Source organism: Penaeus japonicus, unplaced genomic scaffold (genome assembly GCF_977035675.1).
Source record: "Penaeus japonicus unplaced genomic scaffold, GWHDUDI00000001_assembly GWHDUDI00000035, whole genome shotgun sequence".
NCBI lineage: Eukaryota > Metazoa > Arthropoda > Malacostraca > Decapoda > Penaeidae > Penaeus > Penaeus japonicus.
The window spans coordinates 22092516-22112515 of NW_028234437.1; the positions used below are offsets into that span (position 1 = coordinate 22092516).

A 20000-nucleotide genomic window follows, 5' to 3' on the forward strand; every position below is an offset into this window, starting at 1 on the left:
TTTAATTTTCTGTTTTATATTTTCTTTATCAATTGCATTTATTTTTGTTTTATGTATTTCATTGTTTTTCAGTGTATATAATGATGATGATAAAGATTTATTCTTATTCTTATTCCTATTCCTATTCCTATTCCTATTCCATCTATTATTCCTATTCCTATTCCTATTCTTATTCTTATTCTTATTCCTATTCCTATTCCTATTCCTATTCCATCTATTATTCCTATTCCTATTCCTATTCTTATTCTTATTCTTATTCCTATTCCTATTCTTGTTCTTGTTATTATTATTATTATTATTATTATTATTATTATTATTATTATTATTATAATTATTATTATTATTATTATTATTATTGTTATTATCATCATTATTATTATTATGATTATTATTATTATTATTATTATTTTTATTATTATTATTATTATTATTATTATAATTATAATTATTGTTATTCTTGATTTTTTTATTATAATTGCAGGTAATCTAGCTGGAATGGGTGGATGGGGAGGTTCCAAGCCCACGACACCCATGGGAGGCACTCCCCTGGGTGGGACTCCCATGGGGGGAAGCACACCTGTGATGGGCTCTCCTCAGCATCGTCCACAGATGGCTGGTGGTTGGCAAGGTCAGGCTCCAGGTGAGTTGCTTTTCTATTTCTATCTTCAAATATACCTTTGTCTGTATAGTCAACTTTACCTCATACTTTACTTCTTTTTTTTTTTTCCATTTTGTTTTATTTTGTCTTTATTCTATATTGCTTTTAGGAAACGTTACTTTTACTTAGATATAATTTTATACTATTGAGAAGATAATTTTTTTTGTCTTTGTTCATCATACCAAATCATCACTATGCATAGGTATGATGGGTGGTTGGCAGCAAGGCCCCAGACCACAGCAGACTCAGCAGATGCCACAGCAGACTCAGCAGATGCCACAGCAGATGCCGCAACAGATGCCCCAACAGCCAGCTGCCGCCAAGACCCCAGCTGGAACTCCCCACCACCAGATGAAGTCACCCTCACAACCTAACTACGGGAGAGCTAATTTCGATGGCGCAAGTCAGTTTTGTTTGATTACATATATGGCATTTATAATGATTGAGTTTTGGGCTATCCTGGGCCAGTCCAGATCAAGGCAAGAGTGTTTTTAACCACCTTCACTCAACAGTCTATTGCCTCTCAACCAGAGGGATAATACTTTAGAATTATACCTTGTTTATAAGATGAGTGGTTTCGGAGTAATGACAAGGATAAGCTAGGCAAAACATGGACTTCTTGTGAATGAATATTAAACTTTATTGTTTACATCAAATTTATTTATACCTTCTGGACTATGGTGATCGAGAAAGGTAAGAGGATAGGAATAAAAGTTTTAGAAGTGTTAGAACTGGAAAGCTTACGGCTTCATGCACCTCTTCCAGATAAGAATGCTGGAGGAACAAAGGGAAAAGTTGGAGTAGATACCTTTGAGGATCTACTTGGTTCTCAAGGGTTCACTTTTAGCAGTGGCAAAGATTCAGGCCCGAAAACCATGGCTCAGATGAAGAAAGTTGAACTTGCCAAGACCATGGATCCAGAGAAGCTTAAGGTATGAGAACAGAATTAATTATGAAAACTTGACTATTATATGTTACGTATAAGATGTGTATTGATATCATTATTATAAGAGACACCCATAGAAACTACAATAAGATTCATATTATTTTTATTTTTTATGTAATAGTATTATTTGCTGTGCGTAAATGTAGGCCTCGCATTAGTATTTCCCCTTGTGCTGATGTGAGTTAATTTCTAAAATACCTCCTTTACCCATGCTAAATCTCCTGTCTTTTTTAATTCCAGGTCATGGAGTGGACGGAAGGGAAGAAGAAGAATATTCGAGCACTTCTCTGCTCCTTGCATAATATCCTTTGGGAAGGTTCCAAATGGAACGAATGTGGCATGCACCAGCTAGTGCAACACAATGACGTGAAGAAGATGTATCGCAAAGCCTGTCTGGCAGTGCATCCAGATAAGGTATGTTTTGCATTTGTTTAGCTTTTAATATTGTATTATTATTTTGATTTTTTTTTATGCTGCAATAATGTGATTACTACAACCTTTTAGTTTTCTGGTTTACGAGTCCCAATTTAGAAGGAGGGTTTATAGCATGATAATCTATGGTAAGGCATCTTTTAAATGGATTTCCTTTTCTTTTCAGCTTACTGGAAGTGAGCACGAATCTCTCGCAAAACTCATCTTTATGGAACTTAATGATGCTTATTCAGAATTTGAAAATGATCCCAATCAGCAGCAGATGTTCAAGTAGAGGAATTGTTAGATAATGTTAGAAAATGGTATACCCTGGAAAGAAGCATTTTTGTTTTATATATATATATATATATGTATATTTTTTTTAGATTATGGGACGATACTGATGGAATCACCAGGAAGTTACAGTGTGTGACAGATCCAAACGGTTATGCTTTATATGTGATATCAGATGCCTCTTTCCTTTCCCATTTTTATCTTTATTAACATTACTTATCATTTTTACTAATATTTCTTTTTGGTTTTAAGATTCTCTGAGGGTTCAAAAACTGAAAGAAAAATAAAATTAGGTACAAAAATTAATGTTTATGACCGCATACCCTCCCACTCCTTCCCCTCTCCGGAATAGAGGTAAGATTCTTAAAAATCATTTGGAAAACTCATGATGTATATAAACCCTCATTTTGCATATGTAGCAGACATTTTTCTCATTCTATGATTTTTTTTCATTTTTTGAAAACATGCTTGCATTTATAACATTTATAATTTTTTTTCTCCTCTCTTTCTATTATTTGATCTGGTACTTTTCTTCCATTTACTTAATTTTGTTTTTGAATAGGATATCTTTCCCTTAAGTACATTATTAAAATTTGTGTAGACATAGTTTTCAGCCAAATTGTAATCCATTTTTTTTTTTTTTTTGTCAGGGTTCAATTTTTTTCTTTGTTTTTTTCCTTTTTAACCCTCATATGGATTACCTTTTGGTTCAGTCTCAGAAAGTTACCACTTGTGTTCTCTAGGTCTTACACTGTTTCTGGCAAAGATGTAATTGTGTCCTGTTGTGGAGGAGAAATATTTTCAAGGAAAGAAGCTTCCAATTACTGAATCTAGTATAGACTGTATTAGCTTTCTAGATATCCTAGGACCAGGAGGAACGAGTTGTGGTTGCACCCATAGGCAAGTCTCGCCTCCTGGGTGGAAGGTACATATCGAGGGATGGACAGATTTGAATTAAGTATGAAATGAGGGATTGCACTAGCAGCTGTGTGCAATGGGTGCCAGAATATCCCAGAAGTTTGAGCTGTCTTTTTCTATTTTGAGAAAGAATATTCAAACATAAACTTGTTATTAGTCAGTATTCTGTTGGCTTACCAAAATCTTTTACAAATTTGAACATGATCACTTGAGTATTGAGGATTCATTATGAGTTGCTTGTATGTTGTTTCTCTTTTTTCAAAGTGATGAATGAATAAATGAAGAAAATACTCTAATTGTAATATTATGAAAAGATTGCATTGGCATGGCATATTTTGGGATTTCAGTATTATTTGTTGTAGATATCGGTAACCTATTCCATGAAGGGGGTAAAAAATTCCAATTGCAGAAGAATAAATATAAGCATTGATTTTTTTTTTACTCTGTGTATATGTAAGAAGTTGAAGATTTTCCCTTTTATGGATATTATTGAGAGAGGCATTATATGTGAAAATAAGACCTGTAGGCAGAAGTTTAATGTAAGGAATAGATAATGAGTATAGTAAAAGTCCACATAGCCACTTCATCGCTATAGCTGTGATGCTTTCAATTAAATTTTGTAGAAACATCAGAGACAGTTATAGTTGTTAATTAACAATGGATTGTAAAGTAGTCCTTAACAGAGCTCTTGAAAATATATATAAGGAACTGTGTGTTTCTATATTAATTTGGATTGGATGAGTTGATGTGAGAGTCTATATTTTGGTGAATTTTCTGACTGATACATGGAGAATAAGACAAGTTGTTTATGAACATAAAAATAATTGCAAACACAAAACAGATCATAAGCTTATGAAAACACATGTAACTACATGCAAACAGAATTACACATGCATACTCTTAGACACTTATATGCAAAGGGACACTTATACTTACACAAATAGAATGGAAGTATGTTATGTATGTATGTATGTATGTTGTATGTATGTATGTATGTATGTATGTATGTATGTATGTATGCATGCTTTTATGTATGTATGTAAATAATTATTCATGCATATTAGAAAATACTGTATGTATGATACAGTTATTAGAGGTGCTGAAATTTGTATGTGAGTGTAAGCATTATGCTAAGGAAATTAGAAATACTGATTGGTTATCAGTTTTATGTAAAAAATGAGATTTAGGAGTATTTGTTTTCAATTAACTTTCCAGTTATATAGGTACGTATTCCAGCAAAGTGCCCAAGTTCCTACTCATTGAATTATTATTATAATTTTTTTAAGCCTCTTCTAGATTTTTTTTTTTTACCGATATCAATATTTCTGTGTCCATAGCGTGTTTGTTTTGATGATCTTCTGATCCAAGAAAAAAATGGTAATTTTCCTTTATCTCAAAGGTGTCAGGGAGAGAGATCTATTTTAGTTCTTAATGCTGGTTTCAATACTATTAAGATCTTTAATCTGACTTATAACCATTAGGTTTTAAAGCTAATCTGGATCTTCAATTTGAACATTTTATTCTTGAGTAGCAGAGATAGAAACTGATTTTGTTGAGAAAATTCCCTATGCAAGAATCTATTTAGTTATATTATGCATTTGTATATTTGTGAAATAATGGACCTCATAGCGTCTTTCTGTTCGATCATTGTCAGGAAGAAAGCCGAAGCAGGTACCTTTATTCAGTTTGATTTATTCATTCGTAATCACTACTGATTTGACTTTTTTCTTTTTCTTTTTATGCGAGAAAGGTATACATTGACTGTCTATTTTGTCTTAAGATATATGGTCCATAAACATATCTTATTAGAAAACTTGTATTTTGCAGATTGAAATTAGAACAATTTGATGATGAAAAAGAAAGAAAGAAAGAAAAAAAAAATGGCTGATGTTACTTCTGTACAGATAATGCATACTTAAATGTTGAGATTTTAAGAAATTTGTTAACTGGAAATTTATATTCAACTAGAAAGTAAAGAAAGATCTTTTACTGTAATTGTGTGTGTAAGTGATTTAGGTTAGTATTTCTGGAATTGTGTTTGAGAAAAGAATTTAAAATATTACATACAACAAGAAAAAAAAAACCATTGTCTCTATATAATGTGTAAATATATATGTGTGCGTGCCACTCAAATGCACACATACACACATATATATACACGTGCGTATGTATAATGTCATATATATTTAGTATGAAGGGGACTAGAGTTTTTAGGAAGCAATGATTTGATCTGCATATTGCATTTATAGATGCCTTTGTTTTGTTAACAGAGTTTTACCTCCAGAATCAGTGATGCATTTAAGACTGAGAAAAATAATATGCATTACTGGATTTTAATGTATTTTGTTCATAGTGAGTCATTGACATCCATATTTATTGAATATATTATGCAGGAGTACATTTAGGTATTACTAAAGAAAAATGAATTATATAAAAGTCTAAAAAAAATGATTTAAAATCATGTATATAATAATAATATCATAATATACAGTAATGGATTTTAAAATAGCATATTGGGTCATATTGAAACAGATTTTTTTTCCTAGCCATTATGATCTTTGTATTAAATCTTGTAATTTAAGATTCTCTAATAAGTTTTATGAAATGAATATATCTATTGCAGAATGTTTCAATTGTTAGCATTACTTTTGTAATCAAATAATGTAAGTTGAGGTCATGTTTAAAAAGTAATCAAATGTTAAATCATATATGTTATACTAAAACAGGAATATAATTGACTTTGTAAAAAAATTTGGGGAAAAAAAAAGTATTGGCATCCATCACTTCCAAAGTTAAGGAATGGCAGTTAAGTGAGTGTTATGGGATTATTATTATTATTGTTATTATAGTTATTTTTATCTTTATTTATGTATTTTTTTTTGAAAAGGTAATGAGTTACTTGGAATTTTGCATCAGCTCTCGGAGCAAATTTTCACCGTATCGTCCATCAGTGTCTCATGACAAATGGAGCAACGTCCTGTACTTCATACCTTGATTGTTGAAGTGGAGTAAAGATTTGTGCTGTAGGCTTTGTCCCAACTCTGTGCTTCCATTGAATATTGTGTCAACAGCCATGTGTATGCATTTTTTTTTTCTTTTTTGTTTTTTTGCCTACTATCCTCAAAGCATACAAATAAAGGAATAGAAACAGGAAGGAAGAGAAAGCTATTTTTGTATTTTAGGTGATTTGTCATTATTTTTCTATTTTACCCCCTTTGAAGCAGTACTGTAGGGTAGCATTGAAATGTTATTTGGGTAACCCTCTGATAGCTACTTGTATTTTAGAATTGGTCGTTATCAGTTTGAGAGCTCATCTTTATTGTTATTTTTACCTTTTTTTTTTATTTACTTAATCCTTGAATGGTAAATTTGGAAGTGAAGGGAGGGGAGATGTTCTCATAAATCCATGGTTATTTATGTTTTTTTCTCTTGTATTGTTCGACCTGTAACTATTAACTGCTTTCTGATTCTTTAGGCTTTATCATCTGTTAGTGTCTTTTTGTATCTATATAGACATAATTCATTCTTTGCATTATTTTTTTGTGTTTTACAGCTTCTTTGAGAAGTAGCTTTGAAATAAGGCAGCTGCTTCCATGGCCAGTCACAATATTTGTTTGTGTTTTTTTCTTCTTCTTTTTTTTGTCTTTTTGCATATTGCTGATATTTAATGGTGTGTCACATCTCAGACCATGAGAGTATCATACACAATATAAAATAAAAACTATATGGGATTCCAGTTCCTTTAAAGTTATTGAATATATAGGAAGTGCTTCACTTGTGGATGTGATTTAGATTTATAGATGTATATTGTTGCAAGATCTGTTTGATTTGAAGCCTAAAGCTCTTTCTATTCAACTGTATCATTTGCATGTAAAAGGCCCAAAGCCTTGCACAGGAAGGATTTTTGCAAGGCCAGAATTTCCAGATTTCACCTAGGTACTGACTAAAGGAATTTTTAAATCTTGGAATGTATGCTTGGTCATAGTAGCTTGTTACATTGATTACTTTATGGCCTATGGCCATTAAAATATTGAATATATAATTTGATAAGGCTTTGTTGTGTATAGTGTGAATGAGTTGAAGCTTTATTCTGTAATAGAGGAAGACCTTTAAGAAAAACTCAGTGATGAAAGGTAATGTAGATAAGAGAGAACATGCATGGTTTGTGAACCTCCCTCTTTGTCATTTGCATAAACCTTATTCATGATTCTTATTTTATTGCTCTTTTTTTACAAATGAATTATGGAGAATATCTTACGCTTGATTTGAGAATGATGGCTAAAGATCTTGTTAGTATCATTATTTTATATAGTCATTTCATGGTGTTTTAAAAAGTTGATGGTTTTGAGAATGTTTATTTTTGTATGATGTTTGAAAAGTCCTATTATTGCCCCTTCCCCTTGAGTTAGGTTGTGGTTAGCTGATAAGAATACAGTTGCTAGAATGTGTTCTGAATAATGAAATGAAAGACGATTTCTGCCTCTGCACTCATGCATAAAAAGGTCTGCAATTTAAATCAAGATTGTATCACTGTTTCAAGTCAGCCAAAAGCTTAGGATATTAATAAGGCTGCTCTCTGATGTTAGATTTTATCTTTGATGGTCAGTAAACTTATTTATGGTCATAGTTGTTCTATCATGGAAATTACACTCAAGAAATTTGACCCGTACATCAAAGCAGGGTACTTTTCGTGTTCTTTTTGTATATGAATAAGGAGAGACGTACCAGATTGTGCTTTGACAATTTCACAATGTAAGATGTAGAAGTGCATGATGTTGGACTCCATAAAATTACTCTCACCTGCTTAGAAATGGAGACTAAAGTTTGTTGTAAATCATCCTCAAATTTGTGTTGAATTGTGATGGTGAACAGCAGCACAGTCCCTCACTGTAGATTTTTGCTCTTGATGCCTCTGTGCCGTGTTTCAAGACCTTGGGATATCACAAGGAACTTAGTGTCTAGAACTATACAAGATGTTTGTTGTTTATCTGGTATTGAGAAGTGAAAATGATTATGTACATGCTATGATAGTCATGAACATTAGACGCCTGAGAATTGTGAGTCTCTAGATACATTTTATATTGAGCCAGTGAAAATACTCTTTGAGGATGAGATTTAATCCATGCTAACTTGTGTATGTGACTAGATAATGTACTAGCAACTTATAGATGTATATGCTGGGAAATTACGTAGATAAAAGACAAGGGCACCAACAGATTGTATTTTATCATTATTGGTTTGCATTATTTTTGGCCCCAGTGTTATGAAGTTGCATTTCTTTTCTTTTTTATTAGATAATGGATAAATTTCACGATCTTTAGAGTTGCTCATAAAGCTATCCGAAGCAGCATAACACCAGTTATTTGTTATATAGAGAAAATGGTTATTTTAGATAATAATGTATTATTGTGTTGCATAGCCGCTGTTTCTTTTATAATTTTCAGCATATAAGTTTTGTACTCCACAGATAGCTTCTGAGAATTTATCTTTTTCTAAGGAAATAACCAATGTAAGCTTTATATTTTTTTTCCTAAGTGATAAATGGACTTGATCATTATTGTATAGCATCCTGATCTCAGATATTTCCATAATGTGAATCTGGTGAGTGTAAATACTGTGTTCATCATTATAATGAGTTTTTACTGTAAACATTCCATTGTATAGTGTTAATTTAAGTTTATGCTATTATTTTGTTTAATTTTTGTTTTAGAACAGTAGTGTACTTTATACATAAGAAAAAGTAAAGGAGAAAGAAAGGTAATGACTGCAGATTCTACATTTATTTATTTAAATTATGAAAATGTAAACAAAACGAGTTGTTTACACTTCTTTTTAAGCATATCCCATTTTCCTCATAATCAAAGTGATATTATTGTCTTTGATTTTTGTATTATCATGAGAATGTATTTGACTTGTTTTTTCTTCAGCACTTTTTTAGAAATGATTGTTCACTTTATGATTTATATAAAATTCATGATTCCACATCCATAATCATAACTGGTATAGACTGAAATGATCCCCACCAAAAAAAAAGATACTTATTGAAACCTGTGAGTTTTAGTGAATATTTAGTAACCAGTTCTTCATATTAATTGTTCATTTATGTGACACTAGGAAATAAAGCCTTGCACTTAAAAGAGTGAATTTTAATGTAACCTTTTTATGGTGTAGAATTGATATATAGATTAAGAGATGAATGTGCGTGCTTGCGTGTGTTTTTGTGTGGGTGAGAGTGCATGTGTGTATGTATATTATTGGTTTTATATAAAGCTAGGTTGTTTTATTATATAGACAATAAAACAGTTTAGCCCCCCTTTATCATTTCCGCATGTTTTATTGCTTAACTTGCCATATCCACATCATGCTTGTTAGAGGCTTTTTTTCTTATCTAAATGTCTTGCTAACTGACTCATAGAATACTCTCGTCACTATACTTGAGATAAATTGTTTTCTTTGTTCTTATCATGGGCATATATATATATATATATGTATATATATATATATATATATATATATGTATATATATATATATATATATATATATATATATATATTTTAAGTATTTTCAAGTATTAAAATGTCTCAAGGTTGGGCCATTAGACAAACTTTTTATTTAATTTATGTCTCTATCATGGTGGTGTGAGATGCATATTATTATTATTCGTTCTTGTTCTCTTTTTTTCTTTTTCTTTCTTTCCTTCCTTCCCTCCTGCCCTTCCTTCATTCATTCATTCCCTCCCTCCCTCCCTCCCTCCCTCCCCCTCTCTCTCTTTCTCTCCCTCTCCCTCTCCCTCTCCAACTCCCTCTCCCTCTCCCTCTCCAACTCCCTCTCCCTCTCCAACTCCCCCTCCCTCTCCTCCCTCTCCCTCCCCCTCCCCCTCCCCCCCTCCCCCTCCTCCCTCTCCCTCTCCCTCTCCCTCTCCCTCTCCCTCTCCCTCTCCCCCCCCTCCCTCTCCCTCCCTCTCCCTCTCCCTCTCCCTCTCCCTCTCCCTCTCCCTCTCCCTCTCCCCTCTCCCCCTCCCTCCCCCCCTCCCCCTCCCTCTCCCTCTCCCTCTCCCCTCTCCCTCTCCCTCTCCCTCTCCCCTCTCCCTCCCTCCCTCTCCCTCTCCCTCCCCTCCCTCTCCCTCTCCCTCTCCCTCTCCCTCTCCCTCCCCTCTCCCTCCCCTCCCTCTCCCTCTCCCCCTCCCCTCCCCCTCCCCCTCTCCCTCTCCCTCTCCCTCTCCCTCTCCCTCTCCCTCTCCCTCTCCCCCTCCCCCTCCCCCTCCCCCTCTCCCTCTCCCTCTCCCTCTCCCTCTCCCTCTCCCTCTCCCTCTCCCTCTCCCTCTCCCTCTCCCTCTCCCTCTCCCTCTCCCTCTCCCTCTCCCTCTCCCTCTCCCTCTCTCTCTCTCAGATTTGTTATCCTTAAAGCGGTGTTACGAATTCGCACTCCCGGTCTGAGACTGCCACAGGCGAGGGCATCCGTCCACGCCACTCTTCACCTCATCTCTTATCCAGCCGTATTGTAAGTCCCTAGCGCGCCGACTACATGACATAAACATGCCGCGATTGGCATTCTAGAAGCGGGAGTTCGTGTCAAAAAAGTGGCAAAGTCGTGGCAAGTCGTGGAAAGTATTGGAACAATCGTGGAAACTCCGTGACATGGGGGTGGGCATAAATAAATAAATGAATAGATAAATAAATAAACAAATACATAAATAAATAGATAATACATAAATAAATAAATACTCAAATAAATAAGTACATAAATACACGCTCCCTCTGATCCCGATTGTTTTGATGGAGCGTAGACAGAATTACCAACCGTGCGTTCGTGAAATGGTTGTCAGTTCTTTCAAAACAACTGATTCATACCAAAATCTAAATATCTTTTGTTAGTGCTACCTATAAACGTAGTTTCTCTTATGAATTTGTCGTTTGGATAATGTCATTCATTCGAAACATATCAACTTTGGAACGGTTGGTAAACATGAAGCAGCTGACACAGACGCGCCCCTCTATTGCGTTCAGGAATACCACTTTCGTGACATGAACACGACATGGACACAACATGGACAAAACATTGCCCCACCACACAGAAAACTTCATGGAATACGGCTGATCATCCCATCAGACTGTCATCTCACTCGCTATGTGACTTGCATTTGTTCACATCCGATATAGCAGCTGAGTTTATCAGTCCAGGTGCCGTGGGGCAGAGAGTTTTTCCCAATGGTTGCCAGTGTCACTATAGAAACGGTTAATGATAATAATAATAATAATAATAAGAAAAAAAAGAAAAAAAAAAAAAAAAAAAAAAAAAAAAAAAAAAAATATATATATATATATATAAATATATATAAATATAAATATAAATATATAAACGAGGCAGACGAAGGCAGATCCCGACAGATCATCTCAGTGCCTTGACTTTGAAGGGCCCCTCCTCCAGTCTCGCCGGCTGGAGGCAATTGTATTATGTTTTTTTTTTCCACCAAGTTCAAGTTGGGAGCAAACGATGTTTCCTCTCGGGACCCAACCACAAAGCTTACTTTTGGTTCGATGTCAACCGAGTTACTAGCTCAGATTACATTTCTGACTTTCTCTTTCTCTTATTTTTCCCTATATCTCCCCTCTCTTATTTTTCCCTCTTTCCTCCTTTCCTCTTTCCATCCTCCCTCTTGTCTTTTCTCTCATCTCTCATCCTCTACATTTTCCTCTTCTGATAATAGTGTAACGAGGAAAACAGATGTTAGATATATTTATAATGATAGAACTGATATACTGTGCAATAAAATGTCAGTAATAATAATGTAATGGTAATGGTAACAAATATATTGAGAGGATAAAAGCAATAAGGATAACAGGTAATAACAATTTATAATATCAATACTTCAAATACGTGGGAACGACTAAAAAACCGCTGCTAAATACATTTTATTTTCTAGGTCTTCACAAAACACAGTGACAACATTAATTAACACGGAATCAAATATAGAATATATTTACCTTATTCTGTAAATGTTAATAATAATGCTTCTCCTGCCAGAAGCTTTACTTCGCCTAAATGTATTTCGGACCTGAAAAAAATGCCATCAATATATTATTAGTATGATGCAACAGTAATGCAATTTCTCATAGGATTATAAAAATCCAACAATAGTACAATGTCTATAAAGACCATAATTTGCATGAAATCTCACTCCTTTTCAAGACAAATACTTTTCTAGACAAGACGTCAGAATTTGGAAATGCAAAATAATATATATATATACAATATATATATTATATATAATATATATATATATATATATATAAAATATATATATATATACATATATATATATATATATATATATATATATATATATATAAATAAATATATAAAAATGCATGAAATTGTAACCTTTCACGCACGACCTAACCTTTCACCCCGGGCCACTAATGACTTTACATGTTCGCGCAGTAAAATTGAAAAATGAAAGGTAACCCTAATGTTCAAAATGCAAAATAAATAAAAGGAAAAACGTTTTTTTTTTCCCTTTTTTACATAATAACGTTTATGAAAATAATAAATAATGAAATCAAAATCAAAATTTTATAAGGGAAAAAAATAGTGTGCATGAACCCCCATCCCCTCCTGCGCCCTCTCCGAAAGGCACGACCCGCGTCCTCACCCCGGGGCGGTCGCCTCCGCCGTGTCCGAGACGGAGCGCAGGACGACCTCGGCCGTCGGCGGAAGCTCCATGCTGGCGTGGTGGTGCAGGTCGACCTCCGTTTCCTCCTCCGACGTGTTGATCACCAGCAGGTAGCTCTCGTATCCTTCAAGGTATCTAGGGAGACGATAAAAAAATGAAGTTAGGCGTGTTATCAAAATCGATTTTCGGATATTTCTGTTCGATTCCCGCTACGATAATCGCGGATATCTCACAAAAAGAAGAAGAAGAAGAAGAAGAAAAAAAAAAAACACACACACACGACTAAGATGCACACGGTGTATCATCTTGCAATTAAATACCTCAGGAGAGAGAAAATCTGGTTATTGATCACAGGGTAGGCAGTGTGACCTTTCGTAAATGTTTCTTCCCCGCGTAGACGAGCAACTTCTTCGTAAATCTTTAAGTGACTCTCTTCTGCGTGTTGCTGCGCCTCAACATTGACCTCCTTATAATTATCATTAACAGGCAGCCATGTACTGTTGCCTGTCGTAAAACCTGAAAAATAGATATTGTTATATTATAGAGTGTGCTATCAGTATGAACTTTCCTAACAGGGTAATACGAGAGTTTTTTTGAAGCAAAGGTTTTAAATTTGATAAGATAAGAATATCTTTTTATCATGATTGGTCATGATTGGGGTTATTTGTGTCAAGCATCCATTAAGGTTTGAAGTCTGTGCCATCAGGAGTACGAACACGGAAAGTCGGTATCATTTGGGTATATATAAGTGTGTGTTTGTGATCTCTCTCTCTCTCTCTCTCTCTCTCTCTCTCTCTCTCTCTCTCTCTCTCTCTCTCTCTCTCTCTCTCTCTCTATATATATATATATATATATATATATATATACACATTTATATATATATGTGAATCATATATATATATATATATATATATATATATATATATATATATATATATACAAACATATATATAACACACACACACACACACACACACACACACACACACACACACACATATATATATATATATATATATATATATATATATATATATATATATATATATATATATACATATACATACATATATAAATACACACACACATACACACACACACGCTAAAAACAGACGGACAATCGGAATCCAAACAGACCCGCAAAGGAGGTGTTGTCCCACTGCATGGGTGTTCTCTCGGGGTCTCTGCTCAAGTCCTCGTATCTGTCGGGGTCGTTATTGCATGCCTGAGGATCCTGGGTGTCCTCCCACGATATGAAGGTGTTCAGCATACCTGGGGGAACAGGTGCATAGCAGTTGCATCCTATTATTGTGGTTATGAAAGCAATCGACATGAAGGGATATGAATATTGAGCTTATGTTGCATGTAATATAGTTTTAGTAACTTTATGGTATTTACTTTATCTGGTATATTGTTAAGTGAATATTTAAGTCTGAATGATATATGTTTAATGTTTTAGATTGTAAACAAATATCCATTAATAATCATAATAACATAGTAAATAAAATACTATTAATGAATGCTAATTGTTTCACGTGATACATGACAAAAATGATATTACAATGAATTAATCTGTTCTTAGGCACTTTGCTGAATAATAAAAGCATAATAGTCCCTGGCTAACATTTTAAGGAAAAATAAAAATGAAGTATAAAAACACGTGACTTATACTACAAGTTATATGGATATGCAAAAAAAAAAGAAAAGAAAAGAAGAAGAAGAAAAAAATCATAACTACTTTCCCGTGTGTACGTTAATTGTACCTGAAATACACACGCACTCACATAAAAAGGAACAGAGTGCATCCTCTCCTTACCGATCTCCTCCCCGTAGTAAGTGACGGGCGTCCCAGGAAGCAGAAGGATGAGCATGTTGAGCGCGTCTATCAGGTCCACTCCGAAGCGCGAGCCGACGCGTCCGTTGTCATGGTTACCAAGCTATGTCCCCCCAAAAAATAAAGGAAAAAAAAAATACTGTATATAACTTATACATTCATACATACATACATGTATATACATGTATATATACATACATACATACACACACACACACACACACACACAGACATACCATTCCCCTGACACCCACCACCCAGTTGGGCCACTGGCCCTCCGACATGGCCATCCCTTCCCCCGACACCCACCACCCAGTTGGGCCACTTGCCCTCCGGCAGGTTGTCGAGCCACAGGTCGAGCGCGTCCTTGAGGGCGACGCCGCTCAGGTCGCTCCGGTTGCGGAAGCTGTCGATCAGCAGGAAGTTGAAGGGGAAGTCCGCCAGGGGGACGCTGTCGTTGCCGTAGTACTTCATCACTTCGTCGATGTTGTCGTCATATACCTCCACCATCATCACTCTGCAGGGAAAACAGCTGATTTTTCAGATTTATTCTCTAAAATATGATAAGGGTTGGGGTGATGAAGGGTCAGTGTTGAGGGAAAGGCACAGATCCATGCCTTTAAAAATGCGTAAAAATTTGGGATCATAATTTGGGATCATGCTTATCCAGTGCTCATTTCAAAAGAGGAGGAGAAACCACTTCGTAATTCAAACACATGTAACGGACGCCAAATAGATTTTTTCTCTCAAAATAGAAATTTCATCTTTCTAGATAATCAAATAATCTTGCTTTTCAAGTATTCACAAATACCTTGCGCGTAGATATCTATTTTCGTTCCCCTTTTGTTTCAATTGGTCCATCTGAATTCCAGCCCAATGCTTTTTACCTATCCAAATACTGATCCAAAACCTTTCTTTTTTCTTTTCCTTTTTTCAACTGACCTGTGTGAATACTAGTCCAAGGCCTTTACTTCGTAAAACTAACCTATCTACCTTTATCTATTTCGACCAACCAGACCTATCTGAATACAAGACCTTTATTTCGTTCAGCTGACCTGTTCTTTCCACTGACCTCTCTAGATACAGGCGCAATGCTTTTATTTCGTTCAGCTGTCCTGTCTGACCTTTATTTCTTTCCACTGACCTCTCTACATACAGGTCCAATGCCTTTATTTCGTTCAACTGACCTGTCTGGGTACTGGTCCACGACATCCCTCCATTCTTTAACCACATCTAAGGTTTCTGGCTGGTTGGTCGTGAGCGTGTGGTTGAGGTAATAGTAGTCCTGGGGGTCGTCTATCTCCGGGTCGTTTGCAACAGCTTCGTTTTGGTTGATGTCTTGCAAGAAGTGAATACAATGGAGCTAATTGTGATAAAAATGTAGAGTAATATGATGAATGAAAATGAATAATTCCACGGTCCAAGATTGGCAGTTTGATAACAGATCTTTAGGATTACGCAGTAGTGTTGAATGCGTAATATCAAAGTGTCTGTTACTTATCTTTCATTGTGGGAGTGTTCATTCTCATTCATACCTATTCTGCAAAATGCAACATTGGATAATCTTGTGAGAATGAAAGGATAGCTAACGAGAGTTGCACAACAACGTGATATAAAGGAAATAATATTTCTTTTGCAAAGGAAGGACGTCTAATTTACTTAAGTGATATTCATTAAACTGATTTTCGGTGAATATGCATATCATTACATATTTAATTATGTTGTGAAAAATATCCTACCTTCCACTTCGAACAAGAATTTAACGGCATCCACGCGGAAGCCATCGGCGCCGCGGTCCAGCCAGAAGCGCAACACTTGCTGGGGTTTGCAATGGGAGATATCAGTGTTGCAATATAAAAGTCAAACACACACACCGATCTACTTATTTTTCTATCTCTCTTTATACGTATATACATGTATATCTATATGTATATGTATATATATTATATATATATACACACATATATATATATATATATATATATATATATATATATATATATATATATATATATAATTTTTTGTATATATATATATATATATATATATATATATATATATATATATATATATATATATATATATATATATATATATATATATATATTATATATATAATATAATAGATATATATAATAGATAGATATATTAGATAGATAGATATATATAATATAATATATTATACATATATATATATATATATATATATATATATATATATATATATATATATATATATATATATATATATATATATACATACATACATACACACATATGTACATGTGTGTGTGTGTGTGTGTCTATGTGTATGTATGTGTGTGCCTGTGTATTCCATTACTTTTGATGTCATTATATTATTCAGCATCATTATCATCTTTATCAGCATTGTCAATCATTACTAATCATGATGATCTTTATAACTATCACATCATTATCCATTTTTTCAAATATCATCATCTTTAATCATCAGTTTTAATTATCATTTTTTTTATCACCTTCATCTCCTCCCGCACTCGCTCGTTCCGGTAGTTCAGGTCGGGCTGCTTGTCCAAGAACTGGTGGAAGTAGAACTGCTGCCGCTCCTCCGCCCACGCCCACGCCGGGCCCCCGAACACGCTCAGCTGGAAGGCAAACGTTTACATGGAGGAGGCAGAATAGCGAGGGAATCTTTTGCAAACGTTTCGGGAATGATTCATATTAAGTGATTTGGTTTATCACCCCCCCCCCCGAACACGCTCACACGCTGAGGAGTACTTGAGGAATAATTCTGGAACGTTTTGGAAAATGTTTCGTATATTTCTCTGACTTCATTCACATCGACGAGGTTTAATGTTATCAAAATGATTCTGAAACGTTCTGATTGGCTCTCAGCGTTCTGGTCTCATTCCGTTTACATTGGAATGTAGTAACATAGGAATAATTCGGAGAACTTTTGGTTGTTATTTTTGGTTTTGTAATTCAGCGTTTTAGTAAGTATTTTCCTTCTAATTTCGGAGGATATGTAACACCAAAAGGATTCATTCGGAAACTTTCGGATAACGATTCACATTTGAACGGGTGTAACACCAAAAGAATCATTCAGGAACATGCTAATAATCCCTCTGGTTTCTGATTTCACAACTCACCCAATTATTGGGCGGGATGGGTTGGCCGGCCTTGTCGAATCCCTTGGGGTCCGCCCAGATGTAGTAGTCCGTGTATGGTTCCTCCTTCCGCTTGGACCTGACGAACCACTCGTGCTCGTCGCTGCTGTGGTTCGGCACGAAGTCCAGCACCAGCTTCAGGCCTTCGGTGGCGAGGGAGACTTCGTTAGATGTGGGATTAGAACTTCGGATTTGTGTTAGTTTGATTTGTTATTTTTCTATTAACAAAAGTTTGAATAATCTTCAATTACAGGCTTCATTGTCGAGGACGACTTCGTCGGAAATGGGTTTAAATAGCAAATACGTTGACGTAAAATATACCCCTTCTTATCAACACCAGATTTACATTTTCAAATAAGGCAATGGGTAAATATGCTGTGAAACGAAAATCTAATGATTTCTTTTATCAATATCTTGTAATTGCTGTTATTGACTCGCCTCTGTCATGCAGCGCCCCCCGGAGGGCGTCGAAGTCGTCCATGGTCCCGAAGAGCGGCTCGACGGCGGTGAAGTCGGAGACGTCGTAGCCGAAGTCAGCCATCGGCGACGCGAAGATCGGACTCAGCCACACCGTCCCCACGCCCAGCTCCTTCAGGTAGTCCGCCTTGCTGAGGATGCCTGGAAGTAGGAGTTTGCGGCGTAAATGGAGTCGTATTTGGGCTACAAAAACTAAGATGCGCCGATAAACAGCTCATCGTACAGCATAGAAATTTATCGTATGAATTCCTATCCTAAGAACATATGCGTATAACCGAAACAAATTTACAAGCAAACTAAACAAAGAAGAAGAAAAAAAGAGAAGCGAAATATACCTAAGCAGGATCCCCACACTCATCATACCTTTCGCGATCTCCCGATCCTAAACATCTTCCTAATCTTTAACCAACTTTTCCTTCTTCTTTTTTATTCAGCTCCTTAATCCCCGACCGAGGATCCTTCGCGCCGCCTTTCCTTACCCTGAAGGTCTCCGGTGCCGTCGCCGTCGCCGTCGCAGAAGGACCTTGGGTACACTTGATACACGACGGTTCGCTGCCAGAACGGGAAGCTCTCGTGGTGTTTGACGCCATCCCTGGAGAGAGAGTGAGGCAGATACATATCTTTCTATCTATCAACCTACCTATCTATCTGTCTACCTATTTATCTAGTTATCTGTCTATTTAGCTACCTGTATATCTACCTACCTATCTGTCTCTATCTACTTATCTATCTATCAATATATCTATCTATTTAGCTACCTGTATAACTATCTATCAATCTATCTGTCTGTCTATTTATCTATCTATCTATCTGTCTATCTATCTATCTATCTATCTATCTATCTATATATCCATCTAAAAGAACGCCATCCCTGGGAGAGAGATGGGCGGATGCGTATATATATCTATCTACCTGTGAGTGTATGTGTGTGTGTGTGTGTGTGCGCGCGTTTGGTGCTTTTACTTGTTCTTCCTTGTGATAGAACCTCTGCTGTGTAAAGAGCGCTCCCACAAACGGTAAATTTGTCATTTTGACATGACAGCCCTCCCATCAGTAATTTACAATCCACCTGAACCGCAAGCAATATAAACCATTTAATCAAACAACCGAAAACTGACAACCATTCGTCTCACTCAACATAACTAATTCCTACCCATCATCGTTAAAACCAACTTGAAAGATAATATGAAACACCGATAAACGAGACACTAAGTTCACGGCATTACTAGTCGAACTAAACTTCTCATTTGATGTGAAAGCCGAAATTAATGATATTACCCATTTTGATCTCACTATCTGTTGAGAAGTCCACATCGACTCGAAACTTCACAGAACTATTTTTTCCTTTGTTATTGTTGTTGGTGTTTTATCTCGACGTCTGTGTGTTTTGTTGGTAACAGATAAAGTTTATACAGCAGTGGTAAAAGATGGCTCATGTTTATCACATAGCTTTATCGGCCATATAGAAAATCTCAAGCCAAAAAACTGATTTGTAAAGTATATCCTTAATAATAATAACTAATCTTAGGAAATGATTACATGCAGTACTATGATCTTACCTGTGGCAAGATATCTAAGAAAATAATACAAATCTAGAAAACATTCAGGGAGCTCAGACCTCCCGCAAACAACCGAAAAAAGA

At 35.5% G+C, this 20000-nt stretch overlaps 2 protein-coding genes across 3 annotated transcripts in view; one reads left to right on the plus strand and one right to left on the minus strand.

Moving 5' to 3' along the window:
* aux (cyclin-G-associated kinase) overlaps positions 1-9358 on the plus strand; it is a 30166-nt gene extending 20808 nt beyond the window's left edge. The window contains exons 20-24 of the mRNA XM_086531294.1: positions 482-640; positions 861-1061; positions 1424-1590; positions 1845-2018; positions 2203-9358. Coding sequence (XP_086387420.1) covers positions 482-640; positions 861-1061; positions 1424-1590; positions 1845-2018; positions 2203-2310 — 809 coding nt within the window. The 3' untranslated portion in view covers positions 2311-9358. The remainder of the gene's footprint in view (positions 1-481; positions 641-860; positions 1062-1423; positions 1591-1844; positions 2019-2202) is intronic.
* A 2769-nt stretch (positions 9359-12127) lies between these two features.
* The window catches only part of LOC122265144 (maltase A3-like), a 9575-nt gene continuing 1702 nt past the window's right edge, over positions 12128-20000 (minus strand). For both annotated transcript variants that reach the window (XM_086531109.1, XM_086531110.1), the window contains exons 3-14: positions 18838-18950; positions 18320-18499; positions 17864-18024; positions 17234-17359; positions 16475-16553; positions 15923-16073; positions 15045-15252; positions 14718-14838; positions 14039-14173; positions 13222-13417; positions 12881-13036; positions 12128-12283 (exon numbers count right to left, since the gene is read on the minus strand). In XM_086531109.1, the coding sequence (XP_086387235.1) occupies positions 12214-12283; positions 12881-13036; positions 13222-13417; positions 14039-14173; positions 14718-14838; positions 15045-15252; positions 15923-16073; positions 16475-16553; positions 17234-17359; positions 17864-18024; positions 18320-18499; positions 18838-18950 (1696 nt within the window). In that variant the 3' untranslated portion in view covers positions 12128-12213. The remainder of the gene's footprint in view (positions 12284-12880; positions 13037-13221; positions 13418-14038; positions 14174-14717; positions 14839-15044; positions 15253-15922; positions 16074-16474; positions 16554-17233; positions 17360-17863; positions 18025-18319; positions 18500-18837; positions 18951-20000) is intronic.